Here is a 22,887-nt window from a genome sequence, read left to right on the forward strand (position 1 = left end):
AGACTCTTAGAATGTTACATTTGAGGAAAACTATTGTGTGTGTGCATGTGTGTGTGTGTGTGTTTCGGATATACACTGTTTTTTTCATAAAATTGTTTCCTGTCATCTTAGATGAAAAAGCAGAGAGTGTAAAAGGACGAATGGGCCTCTAATTTTTGCCTTCTCAGTTATAATAAAAATAACAAGTAACTTGTTATAAGCACATCAAGATGCCTTTTTTTTATTAGCTCCCTCCAGAAAGCAACAAAGGGAGCCAAAAAATTCATCTCGATGAGTCTTCCCCACCCGCCGCCACTGGCGTGCCATATGCTGCATGACTCGTGCACCGGTGGCCTGATTCTTGGCTGGAAAGGCGACATTTGGCGATGGCGTTTTCTAATTTCAGGCTCGAGCTGTGATGGGTGGACTTTTTTAATTGGCAGAGATCAAAGGTGATGTGAGTGACACCGGACCGCTCGCCGGGAGAGCGCGGCGGCCTCACGGTGGCCAATCCTTCAAACTCACCATAAACAATGACCGTGGCTGTGGTGCTCCTCCTTTTGGCCACGATGTTCTTTGCCACGCACGTGTAGTTGGCCGTGTCGGACAGACGCGCCTGCTTGATAATCAGGTTGTGGTCGATGGTGATGTAGAAATTCCTGTCCTCCGCCGGGTCAATTATCTCCTCGTTCTTCAACCACTCCACCTGCGATGGAATCAAAAGGCACTAAAAGTGAGTTTGTTCTACACCGAAGCCACGAAGAAGAACTGTGGTGGCAGCACTGGAGGCCAGTTTCCTGGTAAAGTCACATGATTATCTAAATTTCATGACTGAGCCACAACAATGGGCCATGTCTGACGCTTTAGCAGCAGCTCTCCTGATTCAATCCTGCATAATCGAGGAAAAAGATTTTCAAAATCAAAACTGGTGCGTTTAAATACCAAGATTAAAAATACGTTGAGGTGGCGTTAATGCAACATAAATGAAACAGCCTGGTATGGAGATATACTCTCCCAAGACTTTAGGGGACGAATGGAATAGCAGGAAACAACCGTATTTATGAGTTTAATCACATTTCCTGAGTGCTGTATTTACTAGTGTGAAGCTCATAAATTCAGCCTGTCTGAGCTTTACAGGAGGCACATAAATGTCGAGTCCCATTGTTGCGTTCGCGTTGCTTAATTTCCTCTCCCGCGCGTATTAGGAAATGGAAACGTGCAGCTGAGTAAAGAGCAAATTCACTCATATTATTCAGTTTACTGCCTGCTGAGGCTCAGCCCGTCTCTCTCCTTCATCCGTTCATTCAACCTGCGCCTCTGTCTGATCTTTGGCCGACGGGCTCGCTGTTCCTCTGAATTTTCAATTTTAAGCGAGATGTTGCACGAACTTTCGGTTTCCATTAAAAAGAAAAGGTCACCGTGGAGGAAAAAACACAGGCATGCTGGAAACGCTTAGCTGCTACTGTTTGGTTAGGGCGATACACAGGGAAAAAAGACACAACTCATCTGGTCCTTCACATATGTACACAGAGGCTAACGTCAGGGTTAGCGTCGCGAGGTCCTACACTGATCATCGGACACTAATTTTCCATTTAGGGAAACAAAACCAAGCACGTCTGAGCAGCCTGCCAGAACAATCTGATGTCCCAACGGATCTGAAACTCTGTCTGTCCCAATGATTTACTGCCTGATCGCAACTTCAACAAAGGCCTGCAAGCTAGACTGATTAGATAGCAGTCTGTGTGTGTGTGTGTGTGTGTGTGTGTGTGTGTGTGTGCCTGTGTGTGTGTGTGTGTACTTCACTGTAAGCATTTCATCTGAAAAAGATCAAAAATTAGAGAGGAGCAGCTGAGTTGTTAACAATTAAATTGCTTTTGCAACAACAGATGTAAATATAAAGGTCTGGTCAAATGCAATCCAGTAAAAACAGTTCCCCTCCAACCCTCCATGTCTCCACCCATCCAACCCTTCACTGCTCCAGCCCTCCCTCCATCATGGTGATTGGTCCACGTTTGGACACCCCCCCCCTCACTGAACATGCCACCTGTAGCAGGTTAAAGGTAGATACTCCCTCCCCAAACTCAGGTCCCATCAGCTGGTCTGCTGGTGGTTGATGACGCCTGATGGCTGATGTGCTCGGTCACACCGAGGGGCCGCACACAGAGGCGACGGTGCAACAGATGTCGACTGATACGCGCGCTAAAGGTTGAAATGATGAAATCTGACATGGAAATTCTTCGACACAATCTCTGACCTGCAACGCCTGAGTCCCGTTTCACACTGTAACATCCAGGAAAGGCGTGAAGTTGGGCGCATCTGTCAGGAGACGCATCTATGTGTTCAGGCTTGGCTGAACATGTGCGAGACCAAAGTCTGAGGCACTCGGTGGAGGTATATGCTGAGCATTTCGCCGCGCTGGGGAGCCGCACAAACTATGTTCTGATGCAGAACTCCCCCCGTATCTGGGACGACGGAGTCTCGCTGTGGCACAAAGACAGCGCAGGGGTAAAGCGTGCAACAACAACAAAAAAAAGTGACACAGACAGAATATTTGTGACAAACAGGAAAATGTGTCACGCTTTGTAGAGCGGCTGTGATGCGTCACACGGGGGGGTCGATGGAATCGGCAGCTGAATCATAATATTAATATTTTCAAAGCGGCAAGAGGCACACACTCATAAGTAGGAGCAAACGTGCCTGGTGGTGGACAAAGGGAGGAAAAGCAGACTGTGTGTGTGTGTGTGTGTGTGTGTGTGTGTGTGTTCACTGAAGTGTTAACACGGTCGTCACTGAGGATTATCCTCTTGATTAGATGTATTATGTGGAGTGCAGATGAGTGGGTTAAAGAGCTCCCTCAGCCATTAATCTACCTTTGTGTGGGCGGGGACAAGTGCACCGTGGGTCTGTCCATGTTTTAATAACCCACAACCCCCCAAAATCAACCATTCTGTCGATCAAGGCCCGGAGTGGTTTTACAGGGAGATAAAGGGAAATATTTTAAATGACACCAAAGCAGACAAGGACGATTCGACTTCTTCTCTGAGCATTTTGAAATGACTTTCAGCTGCTTCTTTCTGCATTTTGCAGCACAAAAACCTCAGCAGCAGCTGAGCAGATGTACCCCCTGCATTACCTTTGATTCAAATCCTAATTAATTAAAGTTAATAGAAGGGGGGGGGGGGGGGGGGGGGGGGGGGGGGTTAGCCTAGAATTCCTTGTTCCTTGCTGTTCCAAAGGATCCTGGGAAAAGAAAAGTGTTGATGCATTTCTGGCAGATGTGCCACGGACATTAATGTTGGCTCTGATTGGCAACTGGAGAGCTATCTTCGTAATTGGCATTCTCGCCTGCTGCAACGCTCACTCCTGCATGTACGCAGACACACGCATGTACACACACACCCACACACACACCCACAAGGCTACATGCCAGCTCAGTTCTCAGGAGCCTCCAGTCAGCAGAAAAAAAACAAAGGAAAGGAGGACGAGAGGAAGACAAAGATGTGGGGAGGAGAATAATTAATAGTGCAGGGTATAGATAAAGCTGATCGGCTGGAGGAGAATACCTTCAGAGGGAGAGAGACACAGAACGAGATGGAGCGAGAGAGGAGAGCGAGTGTGAGACGAGTGTTGACAGAGCTGACATCCATCTCTCCTTTCTGCTGCCATCAGTTTTCTTGACACAGTCCCAGACAGCAGAAGTGTCTGTGTGTTTACCAAAGGATAATGCCAACACACACACATACACACACACACACACACGCTATATCCACTGCCTGATGTGTAGATAAGTCAAATAGTAATCGAGCTATTTATTAGCACAATAACACAGGCTATTAGTGGTTAATCAACAATCTTCAACCTCATTTGAGGAGCGCTAATAGAAATTTAATCCAACACTGCACACAAATATAATAAAGACTGTTTGGCTGCGCGTGCGTTGATAGCAGACGTACAATCAGCTCGCTGTGAGGAGATGAGCAAATATGAAACACAGACAATGTTAAATGGCCTCGGCATCAGGAGATGCAGTGTATATGGTTGTGGTTTTATGTCGCGTGCAGGTGTGTGAAAGATCATTTACACTATGTTCTGTGTTCTGACAGCTGTGGTTTAAGTGGCCATATGTCCTGGTGCTTCTGTCCGCTTCCTCGCTGCGCCGCGGCGGTGATTAGGACGGTCCTGCTGCCCACGGCTACCTTAGGGAGCTCCCATGCCGCCACAAGACAATACACGCCAAGACTGGGCAGACTAGGCAGCTTGTGCGGGTTAAAGTAAAGGTCAGGTGTGTGTTGATGACGATGCATCTGTGTATTTAAATACGCCGGCGTGGGATTTCAGGGGCTCTGACAGTTTAATTAACGAGATCCAGGCAGGTGACATAAAGATCCCGTAAAGCACGCTGACATAAAGAGGTCGCCCACAGGAACCGTCCCACTCTGATGGTCTAAAAACAGCTTTGTCCAAGGCTGCTTTAGCCATTTTTCCATCGTGCTCCCTTTTATTGTTTTCATCCTCCCATAAAAAAACGGAGATAAATGGGAATTTATTATAAATAAAGATGTCAAGATGGGAAGGTGGGGGCCGAGGCTGCGAAAGGAAAGTAGAGGGAGGCTACAAATCAGAATTAAAACACGGGAGGGAAGCGGGGCGACTATCGCCAGCTGGATGTTAGCAGCGGCCACTTCACAGCCAAATATAACAGACGTTTGGACAAGACAGCCGTTAGCTCGGTGATTCTTACATCGGTTTTCGTCCATAAACTCCTTTCCGTAAAAGACAAAAGCCGCCTCAGGTGAGCATCCGTTTCGATTTCTGGTGTTACACAAGTTTTACCCTCACCTTCACATTTCTAACTCGGTTTTATAGAATAATTCAACAATGTCAATCCCTGGTCATCTTTTGTCTAAATGACTGTCAGGCAGGATCTGCATAATATAAGGGGAGAAAAAACCCACAAAAAACATGGAATCGCGCTACAACAAACCCTCAACTGTGAGCTAAATATTCTCAAAGGCATCGCACACACGATGATGTGATTTATGGTTAAAGTTACACTGGGCACCATATGAAAAAATGACACGTCTAAATGAGAGAATCCCCAAACGTGCGATGTAGCATGAGGACAGAAGAGCGCTCTCCCAAGGTGTCCCACACAGACAGATCTGGGACGCCAGAGGACACCCAGTTGGACTGGGACAGGCCTACTGGGTCCTATTTATAATCCACCACTGCTCTGCACATGGGTGCACAGCACACAGACACACACCTTTGTCCTTCTATCTTTGTGAGGCCTTTCATAGACGTAATGCATTAATTAGCCCCTGACCCAATCCTAACCTCAACCTTAAAACCACGAAATGGGCCTCTGAAGTTGACCAGCCACAGTGTCCCTCAAAATGTCCTCACACACAGACACACATTTATTATTTTAGCTAATGTTAGCTCCTATTTGAGAGCGCTGTTGTGGCTGTTACATTTGTTTTCTGAGATTTAGTGCGTGTTATTTCAAAGACAGGCGGTAATTTGTTACTCTGTGTTAGAAGTTAATGGTCCCTTTCCTGCGGCGGGCGCTCACGAATGGCCGAAAGTAAAAGCATGAAAGACAAAAAGGGCAAACAAGCAGAAGCGGGTGAAATCTGGGAGAGATGTAAGTCGCTCTGCACCAAAGGAGGTCACAGATGTGCTGAGCAGAAAGAGTGTATTAGCTTGTCGAGGGTGCGCGCGCACACACACACGGTTGCCTCTGAGATTTAACACAGGTGCAGATGCTTCACAGTGATCCATTAGGCTCCTACTCTCAACATTCAAGAGAGGAGAGAGGGAAAGATGGATGATGGACGAGCCAGGAGGGTCTGGGAGAGAAAAGGGATTTCCATGGCGATGGAGAGAGGAAAAGTTTTGGCTTTTTGTGGAAGACGAAACTAAGGAATCAGCTCAGGGCAAAGAGCTCCCGATGATCCATTACAGCTACCCCGATAACAGCAACAAATGGGGAGGAGGGAGGAGACAGAGAGCAACAGGATGGAAGGAAAGGACAAATGAAAACCTAATGAAGAGGTGAGGGACACTGACGGAGAGATGGAGAGATTTGGAATGACCATGTGACCTCGACCATTACAGGGGAGCCAAAGGATGGATGAGGAGCGGGAGCAAGCTGCTGAATGGGGAGAAAAGAGCAGAAAAGGAAGATTTACTGAGGTAATCTGGAGACCAAACACCAGGGAGAAGAAGTGGGAAGTAAAAGTCCTGCAAAAAAAAGAGATGAGGGAGGGAATCTAAGAAAAACTAGCAAAGTTTGTCTGTGCCACTCAGCTGCAAGTGTGTCCTCATCCAGAAGGGAAAAATGTTCCTAAACAAACTACTAAAATGCTTTTAATTCATGTTTCAGTTAGTCTCTGCACGAGTCAGATCTGTAAAGAAGGTGGGGAGATGAGTCAATTAACAGGCTACAGGGGTAAAAATAGCAGCAGTCATAGAGAGGGGGGGGGGGGGGGGGCAGTTTGGGGTGAGAGCGTTGGGAGAAAATAAAGAAATGAGACCGTGAGCTCAAATCTGCAGAGTCCAAATCCACTCAGCGGCTCAGCCATGGCGAGATTTCTCCATCCAGACGCTGACCTACTAACAATCACAATCAGCAGAGCAACCATCAGCAGGACGCTCTGAATCCCTGACTGACGGCAGACGAGCTGGGGATTCGACCCGCCCACGCGTACGTCTGCCGTCGGCCCCTCCTGACGGCAGCGAACCAGCGAATGCCTGAACAAAACTTAAATTTAGCGTCTGACTGACGGCTGTGAGTCAGGGTGGACGTGAGTGACGGCCGGTGAAGTGACAGAAGTGCCCCGCGCGTGGCTGCGGGTCAGAGTGGTCGAAGCCCTGACAGCCTGTTCTCTTCGAGGTGTCCTGCTGAACCCCCTCGGGGAGCGTTCCAACGTCAGCACTGGCAAAAGACGTAAGTCACGCGAACGCGGTGCAAAGAAAAACACAACGTGCGTCTCTTTTCAGAGTCTGGCTCGTCGGGTCGCACCTCTAACATCCTCCTACCGTATGTGCTCAGTGTTACCAGACAAATGGACCACGGAAAGGTCACAAGTCGCTGCGCTTCCTCGATTATGACATTAGAGAAAGAAGGAATTCTAGTTTCATTTCGGAGCATTGGAATCACTTTTCAAACGCCGACGTGAGAAAGGAGGTTTTATTCGGTTTACTTTTAGATTTGAGCTACAACGCACCTACATCCAGACCTCCCTCCTCATCCTGCCGGGTTTGATCCAAGTTAGTCGAGTCAAGGATTTCTGTGCCTCTCCGGACCTACAGCTTTAACTGGCCACCTCGCTTTTCCATGTCGACAGATGGAAGAAAGGCAAAACCCCAGAACAGAACCATAACGTGCTGCTCCTTTGACTAATTCATTGATATGGGTGCTAGCCGTTATTTGCTTTGTGTGCGTGTGTATATGTGTGTGTTCGTGTGTGTGTGTTTGCCAGCTGAGCCACAGTGTAGGAGTGCTGATGACACTCCATAATCATTAAAGCATGGCGGCTCTGAGCTGATTGGGGTCACACTAATCCTTTTTAATTGACTCTCTAACTCTCTGGTGTTATTAAAACCCCCCAATAACAAAATCAGCTTTGCTTTATTAGCCAGACTACTGAAGACGTCCCCATTTGTTGGTCACATCTGGCCAACGGCTGGGATGGACGGCTCTGATTCTGGGCAAAATTTGCATTCAGATGGGGAAATTAGCCTGAACTTTTCTCTGTTTTCTTTTTCAGGGGACATTTGTCTGCTCGCAACCATTGTTGCCAGGACAACAAGCAAGAAATAAACAGTACAAAAAATGATCACTTCAACTCAAGTGGATTTTGAGAAAACAAACCATCATGCGCATTTAGCAGTGCACTCATGGCTGCTCTTCTTGATCCGATGAACATTTCAACATTCATTCATAAACTGTGGGATGGAAGCATCCACATAATAGCTGGAACTCTAAATGTTCAGAGAGCTATTTTCAGAACGGCTTTTAAGAAAACCAAATGCACGTAAAAGCTTCACTTCAAACCATCAGCGTAGAAACTAATAGTTTGTATGTAGAATTCCTTGGACAGCTCCCAGAAGGGCCCGGTCACACCAGGAGCCCCCAGAACCCCCCCAAAAACTTCCATTTCCAACATTTAGCTGATGAATGAGTGAGCTGCCCTTCACTTCAGGCTGAAGTATTAAAAACACTTTGGACTTTATTGTTGGACGAACCTGCTCAACCTTTGCTCAACCAGCTCCACCTTTATGAGAAGAAACCTTCGTCAGACGTTTCTGTTGGACAATAAGCGCGTGCTGGGACCCTGGTGCACGTTCAGTGCTCACTGTTCCCTCCAGAGTGCAGCCCCAGGGCGACCTCGTTCCTCCATCGGGATCCTGAGACCCGCGTTTCTGACTCACTGAAGTCGACTTGGAAAAAACCAGTTATGTAAGCGAGACGTAATTATTGAGTTGCGATTCTTCAAAGCTTATTAAGCTTTGGTCCCGCGTGAGGAATTATAATGATTTGATTAATTTTACAATATCACAGACCAACTTTTACAGTCGAGAAGGAAAGACAGCAAAGACTCGGCGTTTGACACTTATGCACTAACGGCGCGCCAGTTCATCCGTGACAACGCCGCCAGGACCGCCGGAGGCAGCGCGGGTGGCCGCCTGATGACGCGGCGCACGCCTCGCAGTCATGTCACCATCAATCCACCGCGGCGTCTCACAACCGCGTCCAGGGAGACGAGACGGAGAGACAGTGATGGAACGAGCGGAAGTGATGGGGAGGGAAGGCGTGGGAGAGAAGCGCCAGAGCCATTAAATAAAACTGGAAACAAAAGACGCGATGGAGCGAAGTTAAGTACCTGAATCATCAACAGCAGCACATTTAAGGCTGTTTCCGGTCCCTCCATCAGCTGGCAGGAAGATGCTGTGAAAAGGTTCCAATCCGAAAGCTTTCCGCCTGTGCCAGAGCCTTTAAATAGATAATAGACGGGGGGGACAGAGGGACTGTTCTGCTAATTTAGGGGGAGTGGGAGCGAGGGATCGACGCAAACATTCATTATCTTCTCTCCTCACACTTAAAACACCCACATGGATAACAGAGTATGAAGCTGGGAGCAGCGAGGAGCAGAACCACGTGTGACGCCCGTCCTGAGTGCCTCTGAGCAGGTGAGAAATGATACAGGAATATCAGAGGTGGTGAGAAGCCTCCTCCTCTTTAGCTTGAGGACCTTTTTGTAGAAATGGCTGGTTTCCACATATCAGCCCAATATTAAAATACATCGATAGCAGAGCAGAGGCCTCTGAAGGCGGAAGCGGAGCAGGAGCGGCGCTCCGGTCACATGTTAGCGCCTCATCAGATAATGATCAGCTCACCCACGACACCTTTATTTACAGAACAAAGGCTCAGCTCTGCCCATTTGGAAATTGCTGCGCGGCCATTGGACGGCGTAGCTACGGTTCGGTAATCTCGCCGCCGCCGTGTGGACTCGCAGCGGAAGTCGGTATGAAAACGACCGATGAAAAATCTGCGGATTACGATGGTGATTTGGGAGAAAGGGCTGGGGGGGGGTAAAGTGTGACGGGAGATGAGCCGCGGGGCTTACGCCGCTCGCTCAAAGAGGATTAAGGTGAGGATCTATTGAGGGAGGCGCATTACAGAAATTGTTTCTGTGCACCAGTAGCTCATGCACACGTGCACACACCCACACACACACACACTTTAACAGTTTGATGTGGTCACAGCAACATTTCTGTTTTGATAAATTGTGTTTGATAGTTAAGATCCCTTCAGTTTAATCATGAAGACACCGAATGACATTTATTCCACCATCCATCCATCCGTCACCGGCTCTTCCTGGTGATCCATCACTGATGCCGTCCTCTGTGAGGAAATCCACAGTCTCCCAGCTCACATTTAGGACTTTTTCGCAGTTCCCCCACTAACCTTGAACCATCCTGTGGAACTGTACCCGGAACCTTCCTGACAGGCAACTGCACAAACGCCTCCATACGTTCCTCCCACCACCAAAACACTCTTCTGACAAAACAACACATGTTTTGGATGCTTCCAGGACTTTTAAATAGCTAATCTCGTAGTACGATGAGGAATTCAGCAGATCCAGACGGACGCTATTAGACAGCGTGTCTAATTTGTCCGACAGCTGAAATCACACTGTCACCTTCAGTGTTCGCACAAAGCGCTCCACCAGCACAGAAGTTGGAACCTCTGGGCGTGTTCTGTTAGCGGACGCCTCCATGTGACACGTTAGCAAACGGTGACTTCGGGGAGGGAAATCTACTGCGCGCATCGGTACAGTAGACTGTAGTGAGAGTGAGAGCGAGGCTGCCGCCGGTGCTTCAGCCGCTCGGTGCGCTGATGAGTCCTGACAGAAAAGTCTGCTGTGATTTGCATCACAACCAGTCACACACACACACACACACACACCCAAATGTCTGCGCGTGGACTAATTCTACAGGAGTCAGCACAGCCATTCAGAAAAGAAAAAAGAATGACATTGATGTTTGCTGGGAGGAGCGTTAGCAGCTAAATCTGCTAGAGTGTGAGATTTTTCACACATATTTACATCTTACAACTATCAAACTGAGAAGCTAATTGTTGGGATGATGTCTATTTTTAATGTTACATCCTAATTATGTTGAATTAATGCAAATACAATAAGGATTACGACTCATTAAGCGTAGGCAGTCGAGAAATGTTTTAAATCGTGGTTGAGGATGTGATTTTAAAGTCTTTTCAGTAGAATTTATGCTTCGAGCTGCTCACAATAAAAAGCTTTCATTCATACGAGCTAACGATGAATGAAAGCGGCTCTGCTGAGCTCAGAGCTCGTTCCAGCGATCGTGAAGCATCTCCAGTGTTTTACATCTGATCTCGGACCTCCGTCTCCTGCACATCTGCACAGCATCCCGAGATCAGCCGCCGTGACCAACCCACCAAGAGCAAGCGCTCGCTCTCCAAAACCACCTCGGGGAGTTCATCTATAATTCATTGTCATAACTGTCCTCAGCATCCAAACGCTCACCTCGGACGTGTCTGACACCAGGAGAGATTTCCTCGTCATGGATAACACACAGAACAGAACTAGCTTCATTTAGAGGGTAAGTTGAACAGTTTTAGGTTTTAAAACTGTTCGTCTCATCCCATGACACAGATTTACATTTTACACCCACAAAAATGGAAAACTGGTCAGGACAGGTTGCGGAGAAGATGTGCAAAACCACTTCCAAGAGCCCATTTATTAAAATTCCTCATAGTTGAAGTTGAAACTTAAGTGATTACTTATTTGTGATGATCCTGAGAGAGGCCTGATCAATAAATCCCGTTTAATCAGCCCATTGATTTGAGGGATCATCTTGGCAGACAGATGCTAACGTTATAGATCCACTGTTGGTGACACTGGCACACTGTCATGTGATTGATTGTTTGATTAGCCATAGATTGATCAGAAGCCATCAGCCATAATCCATAAATAACTTTATTAATTTACGATGCCGATCGAGTGGATATGAGACAGTCCCTTGATCACCTTCTAGACATATACTGTCTGACAATATGTGTGTGTGTGTGTGTCTGTGTGTGTGTGTGTGTGTGAGAGAGAGCGAGAGGTATGCACACGAGGAGAACTTGTCACCACACACTGATGTGTTTATTTCACTGCAGCTGGGGTAATCACTCACACATGAAGACAAATGCAGGCAGACTCGTGCACAAACACACACACACATACACATACACACACACACGCACACACGCACACCCACGCACATATGTGAACTCGGAGGCTTCAGGTTACCGCTCTCTGTTTGCACGATTTCATTTATTTGGTTTCCTCATAGCTCAGAAACTCTTGTTTCTGAAAAATAAAACCAAACCGGAATCCAATGGAAGCGGGTCCGTCTGTTATTGAGAGCGAACAATGTTCTGCACTCGTCGGGAACCTTTCCTTTTGAACTGCTGAACCCTCCCCGGCTGAATCGAGAAGCTCGCCATCAGCTTTTAAAGGCTTTTGATCGCAGTCAAAAGAGATCTGGAGGGTTTTTCTGGGTTTCTCAAAGTGTCAATTTTAGCTTCTCAGGGGAGCCAGAAAGAGCCAGAAAAGAAGAAAATAATGACAAAGATGGATGAAGCCGTCTTCTCTTAAGACAGGAGTGGCACGCTTGATCAGGTGATCAGATGACACGCGGTCGTTGAGAGAGGTCGGCTCTGGCTTGTTAGGGGTGGGGGAGGTGACAACATGTGGCTGAGTGTGTGGGTGACAGAGGGTCTTAGTGGGAGCGCCTGTTGATATCACTGCTTTGCTATCCACAGTCAGGAGTGTGTGTTCTTGTATTCGCTACATACTGAGTACCAAACTCTTCATTATACCAGCAAAGCGAGGACATTTTGGGGGAAGTGTGGACATTTTGGCTGGTCCTCACAACAAAGGAGTGTTAAGAGATGGGTTCAAGGCTGATATTAGAGTGAGGTGAGGGTTGGGGTCATGGGGTTCGGGTTGGGGGTGACAAAATGTGGGTTTTATGCTTCGAAAAGTCCTCACAAAGGCTGAAGTACAAACATGCCCGAGTGTGTGTTTATGGAGTCGAATCTCTGACATGTTGACCGTCACGTGATGCCAGCCGATTCCTCCTCCAAGGGTATCGCATGTCACATGGACACCATCCCCTCGGCGTCCTCCTGAGAGTGGCACGGCAACAGTCCGTACTAATGTTAGAACGTTTGGAAAGAGGTCACAGAGGCCACACCCCTGCAACTGTCAATCAAGCAAAAAGCAACCCCGGCGGCGTTGGCGTAATGGGCCAAACCGGAGGAAGAAAGGGAGGAGGAGGAGGAGGAAGAGGAGGCGAAGGTGAACAAAGCGAGTCGGGATTACAAACTGAGGTTATCTGCAGGTTTTACCCATAAATCCCTCTAATCAGCTCCCGCAGACAGGGGAGACGGATCAATCCACTCACGCCGAGATCCCATTATGACGGGAAAAAGGGAAACGGGAACGCACCTGAAAAATCGCTCTGATTGTCCGTGTCCGCCTGTTCGTCTTTTGTGTTTGAGTGTGCAGATGTGGCGCCTTCAACCAGGAAATAAATAAAGCAGATAAAGTCTCGGTGGCGATAAGCCATTAGGGGGTGGGATTTGTCTTCGCCAAGGCGTGGAAGTTGTGCTTGTGGCTGCATGTGACACGAAATAAGCAACCCTGTCGCCTGGAAATTGCATTTTGGACTCCACGATAACTAATTTGCAGTGAAAGCGAACAGAGCGCAGCTGTTCTAGACGACACGGGTCCAACGGTTAGCAGAAATGTTGGCCCCGAACACGCCGCCGATCCAAGCCCGCTGTTCAGTTAGGACGCATGGCGGCATTGAGTTAGCCCACAAAGTCATATTAATAATGTCAGCAGCGACTTGGGACAAATGTTCCACATTAAATCCTAATTATCCAAGCCGTATATTTTTTCCCAGGACCTGGAGTTCACCTTGGATTCTGATGCGACCGAGGTCAATGGCGTATTACGGCCACCCATCCGTTTCTCCGGCACGGCACAAATCTCTTTCATTAGCCCAAAGAAATGTCGTCCTTTCGGCATAATTACGGCAGCTGTTACATTTCATTACGACATAATGGCGCGTGGGAGTTTGTACGAATGGAACTTCCAAACACGGCGGAAATTTGTAATTGCTTCATTTTTCACATCTCTCTTTGTCTTTTACGGTGGTTCAGGACGGGAAGGCGGAGAGGAAGGAAAGCGGGTCGGAGCGCCTTATCCGGAAGCCCAGCCGTCCCTGCGCCGTCTCTTTCATCCGCTCAGGTGGGAGAGCGAGCGATCAAACTAGGAAATTAAAGGACATCTTAACAGTGAACGACATTCTCCTTTGTGGCAGAAACCCGCTTCGGGAAGGGGTTCCGGGCACCAGCTTCCTGCGAGGGGCGGCTATTACTGGAGAACAGCGACGTGGTGACAACGTACTTGAAGTTACAAGTCGTATTGTGATACTTGTGTTCACATTTAAGCCTGCTAATCCACACCTCTTCTGGCGTGAGGTTAGCCTTGGTTATCAACGTGTCTCACGCCGGAATAAGTTAAGTACCCACTTAAATCCCGAGGAATTTCACCCTGCGTGTTCACTTCAAGTCACGGCAGGAATAAGGGTGAAATAATCCGACGCTGATTTTTAAGGATTATTGGACCAGCTGCAGACGTAAGTCTAGTTTGAAAAGTTATTCACGGGTGGCGTCGTCGGGGTCAGGCTGCGGTTTTATTCGGCCCCGCCTTTGAATGCTGTCAGCAGAATGAAAGGCATATGGGCCCATCAGAACCTCTATGTTCTGCTGCCTGTCATTCACGCTCCCAGTCAACCTGTCATACTGCAACCAAGGCTGCTTCTCTGGCACTTTCAAGTTAAATCCATTTGATGATTTCTATTTTTACATCTACCTGTCATCATCCTGGGATCGCAACCCCCCCACACACACTCCCACCCCCATTCCACAGGGCCTCATTTTTAATCTCGCCCTTTTATTCGTTCAGACATCGGCTGGAGTTTAGCGGTGCTGCTTGACCTACCTCAGCTGCCGGTATCCCCTGCGGGGGGCGACACTGCAACAGCACTTCCTGCTCAAGAGATACCTCCTTTCCCAGGGGTTCCTGATCAAATGTCTTCTTCAGGTCTGTAGACAGAGAAGAAATATAATGAGTCCCATAAAACAGGATATATCCCGTAGCGGTGAGCATATGGTAAACTGATTGAAGGAAAAATGACATCATGATGAGCCTGGATGACATATCGATTTAATAAGAAACGATGTCACGATGTCAAAAGTGGGAGGTTTGCTGTGGCACCCAGTAAAAATGCTCAGGTTACGTGCACACACACACACACCCACACACACACACACACACACACACACACACACACACACACACACACACACACACACTGGTGAGAGGTGTGTGAGACATGGGTATTTAACTGGGTATTTACCCACAAGCTGGGTATTTAATCTCCAACTGGGATGATTAACCAGATATTTGATGTCAGCGTTATATAACTGGCGCTAAAAGTCGCAAATGTTTAACTTCCACCACTTTTCTGTCTGGGTCTGAGTGTAAAAGAACAAACACACACACACAAAAACAAACACACAAAAATCTCTGGGCCGCAAATTGCTTTTGTCACACAGACGGTTCACACGCTAAACACTGGCTGCTTTGTAGCACGCTCTGGCCTTTGAATGCTACGCACAATAAATCGTACTTTCATCCTACGGAGACGTGCCGTGGCACTGGGGGTGACAGCCATAATCGAGACAATGAACGATTCACGCTAATGGTCGTCACGCTGAGACGAGTGACAGCGCCACAAAGCAGCGAGAGATGCACAGTGATCCCTCGCACAAACTGCTCAAACAAGTTTGGCTGCTTTATTTTGAGGGCAAAGCATTTTTCGCATTAGATGCGTTTTAAGACAATTAGCCCAACACCTAAACAAGAGCAGCAGAAGACAGTTTAAAGAGGCAAGGGAGGGGGGAAGGTGCAGGTGGATCTCTGGATGGCTGTTTTTAACCAAACGTTATGTATTTTACGAAAAGAAACGCTTCAAATGGGGCGCTAACCTCTTCCGTCTGTTAGCCTGTGAAGCGTACGTCTCTGATTGAGCGAGCTGCTGGTTTCCCTCATAGGAAGCAGAGCTCAACACATGTTCAGATCATTACAGAGGCGCGGCGAAAACACGGTAATCCGAGAAGAGAGGCCGCGTTAGCGGGACTTAGCAGGTGCTTCATTTATGGCACTGATGGATTGCTAAATAAGAACATGTGCAGCAGATGAAGCGGCAGAAGAGGGAAAAGAGCCTCTCTTTTTTCATCCTTCCTTCAGGCTGTTTTGCAAATGTTCATGGCCGTCTCTGGAGGAGAGGCAGTATTACGCCTTCACTAATTTAATCACACTTTCAGAAATCACGTGCACTCGTCACGACGTGGACGGAGGGATGTGAGGATGATTGATGGACTGAAGAACTCGGCGATGAATCTGTTCTCCGTGCAGCAGGGCTGGCTGTAGCTCACAGAAAAAGGTTTGACTTTAAAAAGTTTGATGGTCACAATCTGGTGAAAGCGTCTGTGGAAGACAAATGTCCTCCCCTCTGTCCTTTAGGGTTTGAAAACAGACAAAACTTACCAGAGGATTGCACAGGCATCGGTATGTGTGTGTGTGTGTGTGTGTGTGTGTGTGTGTGTGTGTGTTGTCCTTGTGTCCTGGTTCCTGACCATGCCGTTAATCACCTTATCTACCCGCTGTGCTGCATCGTTTGCAGACACACACAGAGACACTAGAACATTTTTGAGACTGAACCGGTCAAACCCGGCTCTCCATCAGAGCTCTCGCTGGCAGACACAGGAGGTAACAAGTGAAGGGAGAAGCTGGAGGAGGGGGCAAAAGAACAGGGGCAGAAGCACATGTTCACTGAGTATGCTCTATAGGATTCTATAATATCTCTATTAACTTGCAACGTCTTCATCGGGATCTCAGTCATAATCCCAAATCCACGGAGGGAGGAAGGGAACGTAAAGATTGAGCCTTATAAATAATTCAATCATATACAGGAAGTTTAGAATTTCTCATCATGGTCACCCCTGGACCCTCCAGGGCTTCATTACCCCTCTGTTCTAGTCAGCCAGTTTGCTGAATCGTTGATTTTTGTGCTCCAGCTGCTAGATTTGTATAGAATATTACTTATAACGCTTCATCTCAGCGCTGAATAAGACTGGCGATATGGATAAATGGCAGAAATGTGGAATGTGTCTAAACACGGGTCATTGTTTCTGTTTTTTGAAGCAAACTTAAGCTTTTAGTTCATTCATAAAAAGCTCCCTTTCCTGTGTTGGGAAAACGGTGGCGGCTCAGTTTCTCTTCTCCGACCAAAGAGGAGAGGGATCCATTTCTTCCTGTCATCCTTCTCTTTTCTCTTCTGACTGAAATATCCGCTGTTTTCTACTCTCCCCCCTCTGAACAGCGTCCAAAACCACACGACTTCATAACCCAGTGGTGCAAAAGGGTGAGTAGCGGATGTTCCCAGCTCAGGCGAATGTTCTCTGACGTGTGTGAGCAACAGCTAACATCGCCCATCACCCCTGACCCTATTCTCCCCAAGACCCGAGTGGCATTAATGTGACACACCAAAGAGCTGAAATACAGTCAGAGATTCTCATTTATTTAACGGGAAATTAAGCCGTAAAGTTTAGCAACAGTATCCTCGGGCTATCTGAAGCTACTGTTGTCAATCTTTAAATTTGCAGCCACTTTTCTGCTTTTATGATAACCACCGCTGAAAAAAGGCATTTCTAATTCCTGCAGTACATCTCACCCGCTAAAAGACGGGGTTTAATTTCATGCAATGATTATCAGATCTCTTGTGCGGCGCGATATTGGCTGAGCAAGTTATGTAAGGACAGGAAGTGCTGCTGAGGCTGAATGATATCTTCATAATGCAGTCCATCCCTCTGGGGACGACAGCCTAAACAGAGCATGATGGTTCATTATGGGAGTAATCACCCACAGCTTTAGTCCTAAATTCACCACATGGCTGCCCACACAGAGCACATATGTAGGGGCAGACAAAAAAGGGACAAGCAAAACAAATGTGGGGGCGTTTTAGGATGCAACAAAAGGGGCAGTTGCTCAGTCCGTAGGGGACTGGGCAGGGACTGGGAGGGTGTCCAGTCCAAGTCCTGGTTGCAGACCATAGAGGGAAGATTGTTGGTAGCAGTAGAGGTGCAGGATTACTTTCAGAGGTGCCCTTGAGCAAGGTCGTAAACCCCCAAATGTCCAGAGCTACTCACTCTGACAGTTCTCCTATAATGACTGTGCATGTGCTCATTCTGGTGCAAATTATGAGAATCTAATATAACAAGTGAGATTACATCTATGCCATAGCATGAGGATGATTTGTAGCGCTAATGCAGCTAATGCAGCTAGCAGCAGTGTCTTTAGCGGGACTAGCTTCATAAACCGGACAAAATGTTCTGCACTCAAGTTTCCAGATCGTCCGCCGACATGTTCGACTTGTTGAAAGGAAAGGTTGGCCCTGTGCTCGCGAAGCTAAAGGAAGCATGAATTCATTTGAAGTGTGCGTGGCAGAGAAAAAACCCGCCTGTGGGAAATATGTGCACAGGAGAGGAGGGACAGCTGCGTCCTTTCTTCTCACGTGTCCCAAATGGACGCGCTAACACCAACAATAGTCTCAGACAGGGGAGGCCAGTTGCAGCCAGGCTGACGAGCAGGGAGGGTAAACGGCCTTCTCAGCGTGAACCTCCATAAAACAAACATACAAAAAACCAATTGGAGGCTTGTGTTGCATAAACTCTGCTCCCCCCCCCCCACCTCCTGCTCTTTCTCCAACTTATTCCACGGCTCCAACTGTTATTATGTTTGTGGTTAGCTTGCTACCTCGGGCACCTCCACATGAGCGCATTTCAGGGCAATTATACAAAACGGCCGTCTCCGCCTGCGTGCCCAATCGCCAATGATTCCCTTTCGCGAGCAACAAGGAGCGACGTGTCCAGAAAGGGGAAAAAAGCCGAAAAGCAGTCGCAGAGAGGATCATTCACGATAGTTCCAAAGGGCGCGCAATGGAAACAAGCAGAGCCTGGGTAATGATTACCACTGAATACTGTGTGACACAGTCAATATATTAAATAAAAGCACGTCTGTCGGCCTCGGAAGGCTTAATGTGGAGGGTAGACAGAAATAATTCAAACCAATCGATGATAAGGGGGTTTTCTATAAAGAAAAGTCAAAAACATGTCTTATTTTCTACATTTTGAACAAAACTCCTGAAGCGAATGTTCCCATCTGCTTTATGTGGTAATTCATCTGGATAAAAAGTAACTGAGAACATTTTCATTGAATAGTGAATAAAAACACCCTTCAGAAGGTATTTAGTGCCGCTGTTGTGGCAGTTTGGAGGCGCAGGCGTGTGAGCGTGTCTGCTGTTAAACAGGAAGTTGCTCAGAGACGTTGCGACTTTAGAGAGTCTCTTTGCACTTGTTCAGAAGCTCTTCCACCCTGTCATTTCAACACTTTACAACCTGTGATCATCCGGAAGCATCGCACGACGTCTTTCCATCCACAGCCGAGTGCGATTTCTTTTTAAACGTGTAAACAACTGAGGTTGTTCTCTGAGGAATTTTGCTTCTTCCTGAGACACATCCCCAAAAAAGGGATCATTAGGTGTGCATCTCAAATGCACAGCAATTACCAAGGTTCTCCAACTACCACGTAGGTGTGTGGTTCTGAATAAGGGTGGTGATTTTGGACCATCTGGTGAAAGAATTGGAATGTTTAAAGTGCACGTGGGCCCTCTCACACCACATTTGGACTCCAGCTTTAGCTCTGACTGATAAATCAGAATGGCGGCTAACCACGGTAACATGCTCAACGGTTACTTCATATCTGGGGGAACGCTCAGCGGCTTCCAGCGATGGCGAGGCATCACGACCACAAATCCACATCAACGCACATTATGGGTGTTGGTGCAAAAATGTTTGTTCAGTCTTAGTGGCCATCATGAACTCGCTCAAAGCCAGAAACCGAGACTCCCCATGATGTCATCCGGGGAAGAAAACCCTTCAAGTTTTCCACTGGCGGTCGGTGCTGAAAGGACGAGAGAAGAAGGCTGAGGAGGTCTTCTGGTTCACCAGACCCACCACAATTGGAGTCCCGGGATGTTGCGCGCAGAACTGTCGAGTGACATCACCAGAAGGTCGTCGGGGACAACTTCACTTCTGCACCAGTGGACAAAGGTGGGCCAACAAAAAAGCGCACTTGTTTCCAGTAGCTGTACTACAAGTGACCGGTTCTGTGAGCTGGAAGCGGGTTTAAGCATGACTGAGTCCAGAACCGTTGGGTTCTAATCAATGCTTGAAGTCTACCGCACAGAAATCCCTGTTGAGTCCAAATGTTCCTTGGTCTTATTCATCTTTGATTGGAGGGAAACCTAAATACATGGAGCTGAGACACACACACACACGCACGCACGCACACACGCACGCACGCACGCACGCACGCACACGCACACACGCACGCACACACGCACGCACGCACGCACACACAGACACACACAGACACGCACGCAAGCACACACATTCACACACACACACAGACATGCACACACACACGCACACACACACACACGCACGCACACACGCACGCACGCACGCACACACGCACAGACATGCACGCACGCACACACACGCATGCGCACACGCACACACACACACGCACAGACACACACAGACACGCACACAGACACATACAGACACGCACACACACACGCACAGACACACACGCACACACACACACGCACGCATGCACACACACACGCACACACACACAGACACACAGACACACACGCACGCACGCACACACACACACAGACACACAGACACGCACGCACGCACACGCGCACAGACACGCACACACACACACGCACACACACACACGCACACACACACGCACGCACACACACGCGCACAGACACGCACACACACACACGCACACACACACACGCACGCACGCACGCACGCACGCACTCACACACGCACAGACACACACAGACACACACACACGCACGCACACACACACACAATTACTAGCATGCATTTTCCTGCTGTTTGGGTTTCTGTGTCCTCGAGAGTGAGGGCTCCTGATTACTATGCACACATGTCCCAGATGGTGGTGGCAGAACAAATTGCTGTGATTTTGAATTTGTGCATGTGTGTGTGTGTGTGTATGTGTGTGTGTGGGGGGGGGGGGGAGTAAGAGAGAGAGCGACCTTGACATACTGTTAATCCATTGAAGGAAAAAGACTTAACCTGATGGCTGTTGGGCCAAAGAGCATGAGACACTGCCTGCATATTTGTGTCTATGTGTGTCCGCAAAAAATTCCAAATTAAAAGAAAGCCTCTACCATCAGACCCGTTAGCGCCACATGTTTGTTTTTGGCAATTTTCACCATCCACCGGATGTAGCTGCATAATGAACCACTGCCAGGAAGCGTGAATTAATTGACTGAGAGGTAAAGAAAAAGGAGAGCAACTGTAACAATAAGAGCTTAAACAAGGTGAGAAAAAATAAAAAGAAAATGAGGAAAGATGAGATGGAGTGCAGGGCAGAATCGCTGAATTGCTATTGCACGGTGTGGTAGAAAAAGACACTTTGCTCAGCAAGCTCGAGCTGCCAGGAAGCATTTTAATCACAACAGCAGATCCAAATAGGAGTGGAAAGCGGGGTAGGTCAGGAGGTTGGGTCGATTTGAAGTAAAAGGTTATCACAAGAGGGGCTGGGTGTAATCAGATCTGGTTAAGGGGGAAAATCACTGTTATAAGGGAAATAGGGAAAGTGAAGGGCAGAGGGACAAAGTCAGGAGGAAAAGACATGTCCTGTGGAGAAAAAGGGAGGCGGGAAGGGCCTGAAGGAATGAAGGCGGGGGGGAGAGGTAGGATTACCAGCATCTGCCTGCATTACGAGATCTACTGGCCCCGAAAAAGTAGTTACGCTTTAAGGCCCCTTGTGCTCCCTAAATTGGCCAACTTCCAGCATTGTCCCCCTTGTTAACATCTAACATGGTTGATGGTTACAAGTCTAGATGAAGTTGCTGCCTGTAACAGCTAATAGCATCACTAACTGGAAGCTGATGGTGCAAAGCAAGCTAACACTGTCGGAGGGGTTTGTTCCTCCTCTGGGGACAGCATGTGGTCACGTGACAGTTGTGGAGGACTTGAACGCTGCAGTAGAGATGTTCCATGAAGGTAAAATCTAACAAACAAGATGAGGCACTTTTACAGGAACCAAATACACCAATTTACATCGCTCTCACTCAAGGCTCACACCAGTGCAGCAGCTAGCGCCACTTCCCCACGTGGCCTTCAGTGCTGCCTGTTGCTTTATTTACACTTACATTTTTAGCCATATATAACGGTGAAGAACATCTAAAACAACTGCTAAATGTTAATTTTACAGTAGCTGTTACTCTTAACATTTCTGAAGCGTTTCATTGATCTGAACCACGACGCAGAAATAATATTACAAGATAGTAAATCAATGAAGTACATTTACTAGTGAATAAATTATCTTGAGTGAAAAACAAGGGCCGGCGTGATGGATTTCCCCCTGCAACGCGAGAAAGATCAACCTGGGAAAACCAGATTTCCAGGCCCCGCGTCTGCTAGAGTCATTCCCTCTGCTAAAATACTGCGTCTAAGTAGTGCATGTGTGGAGCTGGTTCCAAGCATCTGCTGAATGGACTCCATCAAAGCCCCGAGTAGCCCGCTCGGGAGTTCAGCCGAGCAGAACCGCACTTTCGGGACCAGGCAAGTAAAGCCAGGAAGGAAGGGTCGATTTTGTTATCGGCGTTTCTTTCCTGTTTGACCTTCCCATAACCTCAGCAGCCCCCCCCCCCCCCACTTGTTTTATGACAAGATCGAGTAGAGCAAGAGTGTTATGTGTTCAATTCTCAGAGCACTGCGGGAAACTTTACAGGAACAATCCATTCGGTGATATGAAGATGAACAAAGGGCCCTTTTTTTAGGCAGCTTCCGACAGATATTTCAACTCCCCCGTTACCACGGTGCTGCAGAGCCATCAAGTGACAATCACTCACAACAGGATGCAACCTTTCCCTCTGCCCCCGGACTGTTGTTGGGGACTAACGATCCTGAAATGATTTACTTGTGCGATGGCCGTGAACGCAGCGCTGAACCACAACACGGGGAAATATCCAGTCAAGTCAGGTTTGGTCCTCGGGCTCGTGCTCTTTCTCACAGCGCTGTAATTTTAATCCCTCATCACAATTCACAGGAAGTCG

General features: G+C 47.8%; 1 protein-coding gene across 2 annotated transcripts in view; it reads right to left on the reverse strand.

Annotated features, from left to right (window-relative positions):
• LOC101075546 (netrin receptor UNC5C) overlaps positions 1 to 22,887 on the reverse strand; it is a 113,289-nt gene that overhangs the window by 28,863 nt on the left and 61,539 nt on the right. For both annotated transcript variants that reach the window (XM_029830365.1, XM_029830366.1), the window contains exons 4-5: positions 14,592 to 14,695; positions 505 to 685 (exon numbers count right to left, since the gene is read on the reverse strand). In XM_029830365.1, coding sequence (XP_029686225.1) covers positions 505 to 685; positions 14,592 to 14,695 — 285 coding nt within the window. The remainder of the gene's footprint in view (positions 1 to 504; positions 686 to 14,591; positions 14,696 to 22,887) is intronic.

Source organism: Takifugu rubripes, chromosome 21, assembly GCF_901000725.2.
Source record: "Takifugu rubripes chromosome 21, fTakRub1.2, whole genome shotgun sequence".
NCBI classification, from domain to species: domain Eukaryota; kingdom Metazoa; phylum Chordata; class Actinopteri; order Tetraodontiformes; family Tetraodontidae; genus Takifugu; species Takifugu rubripes.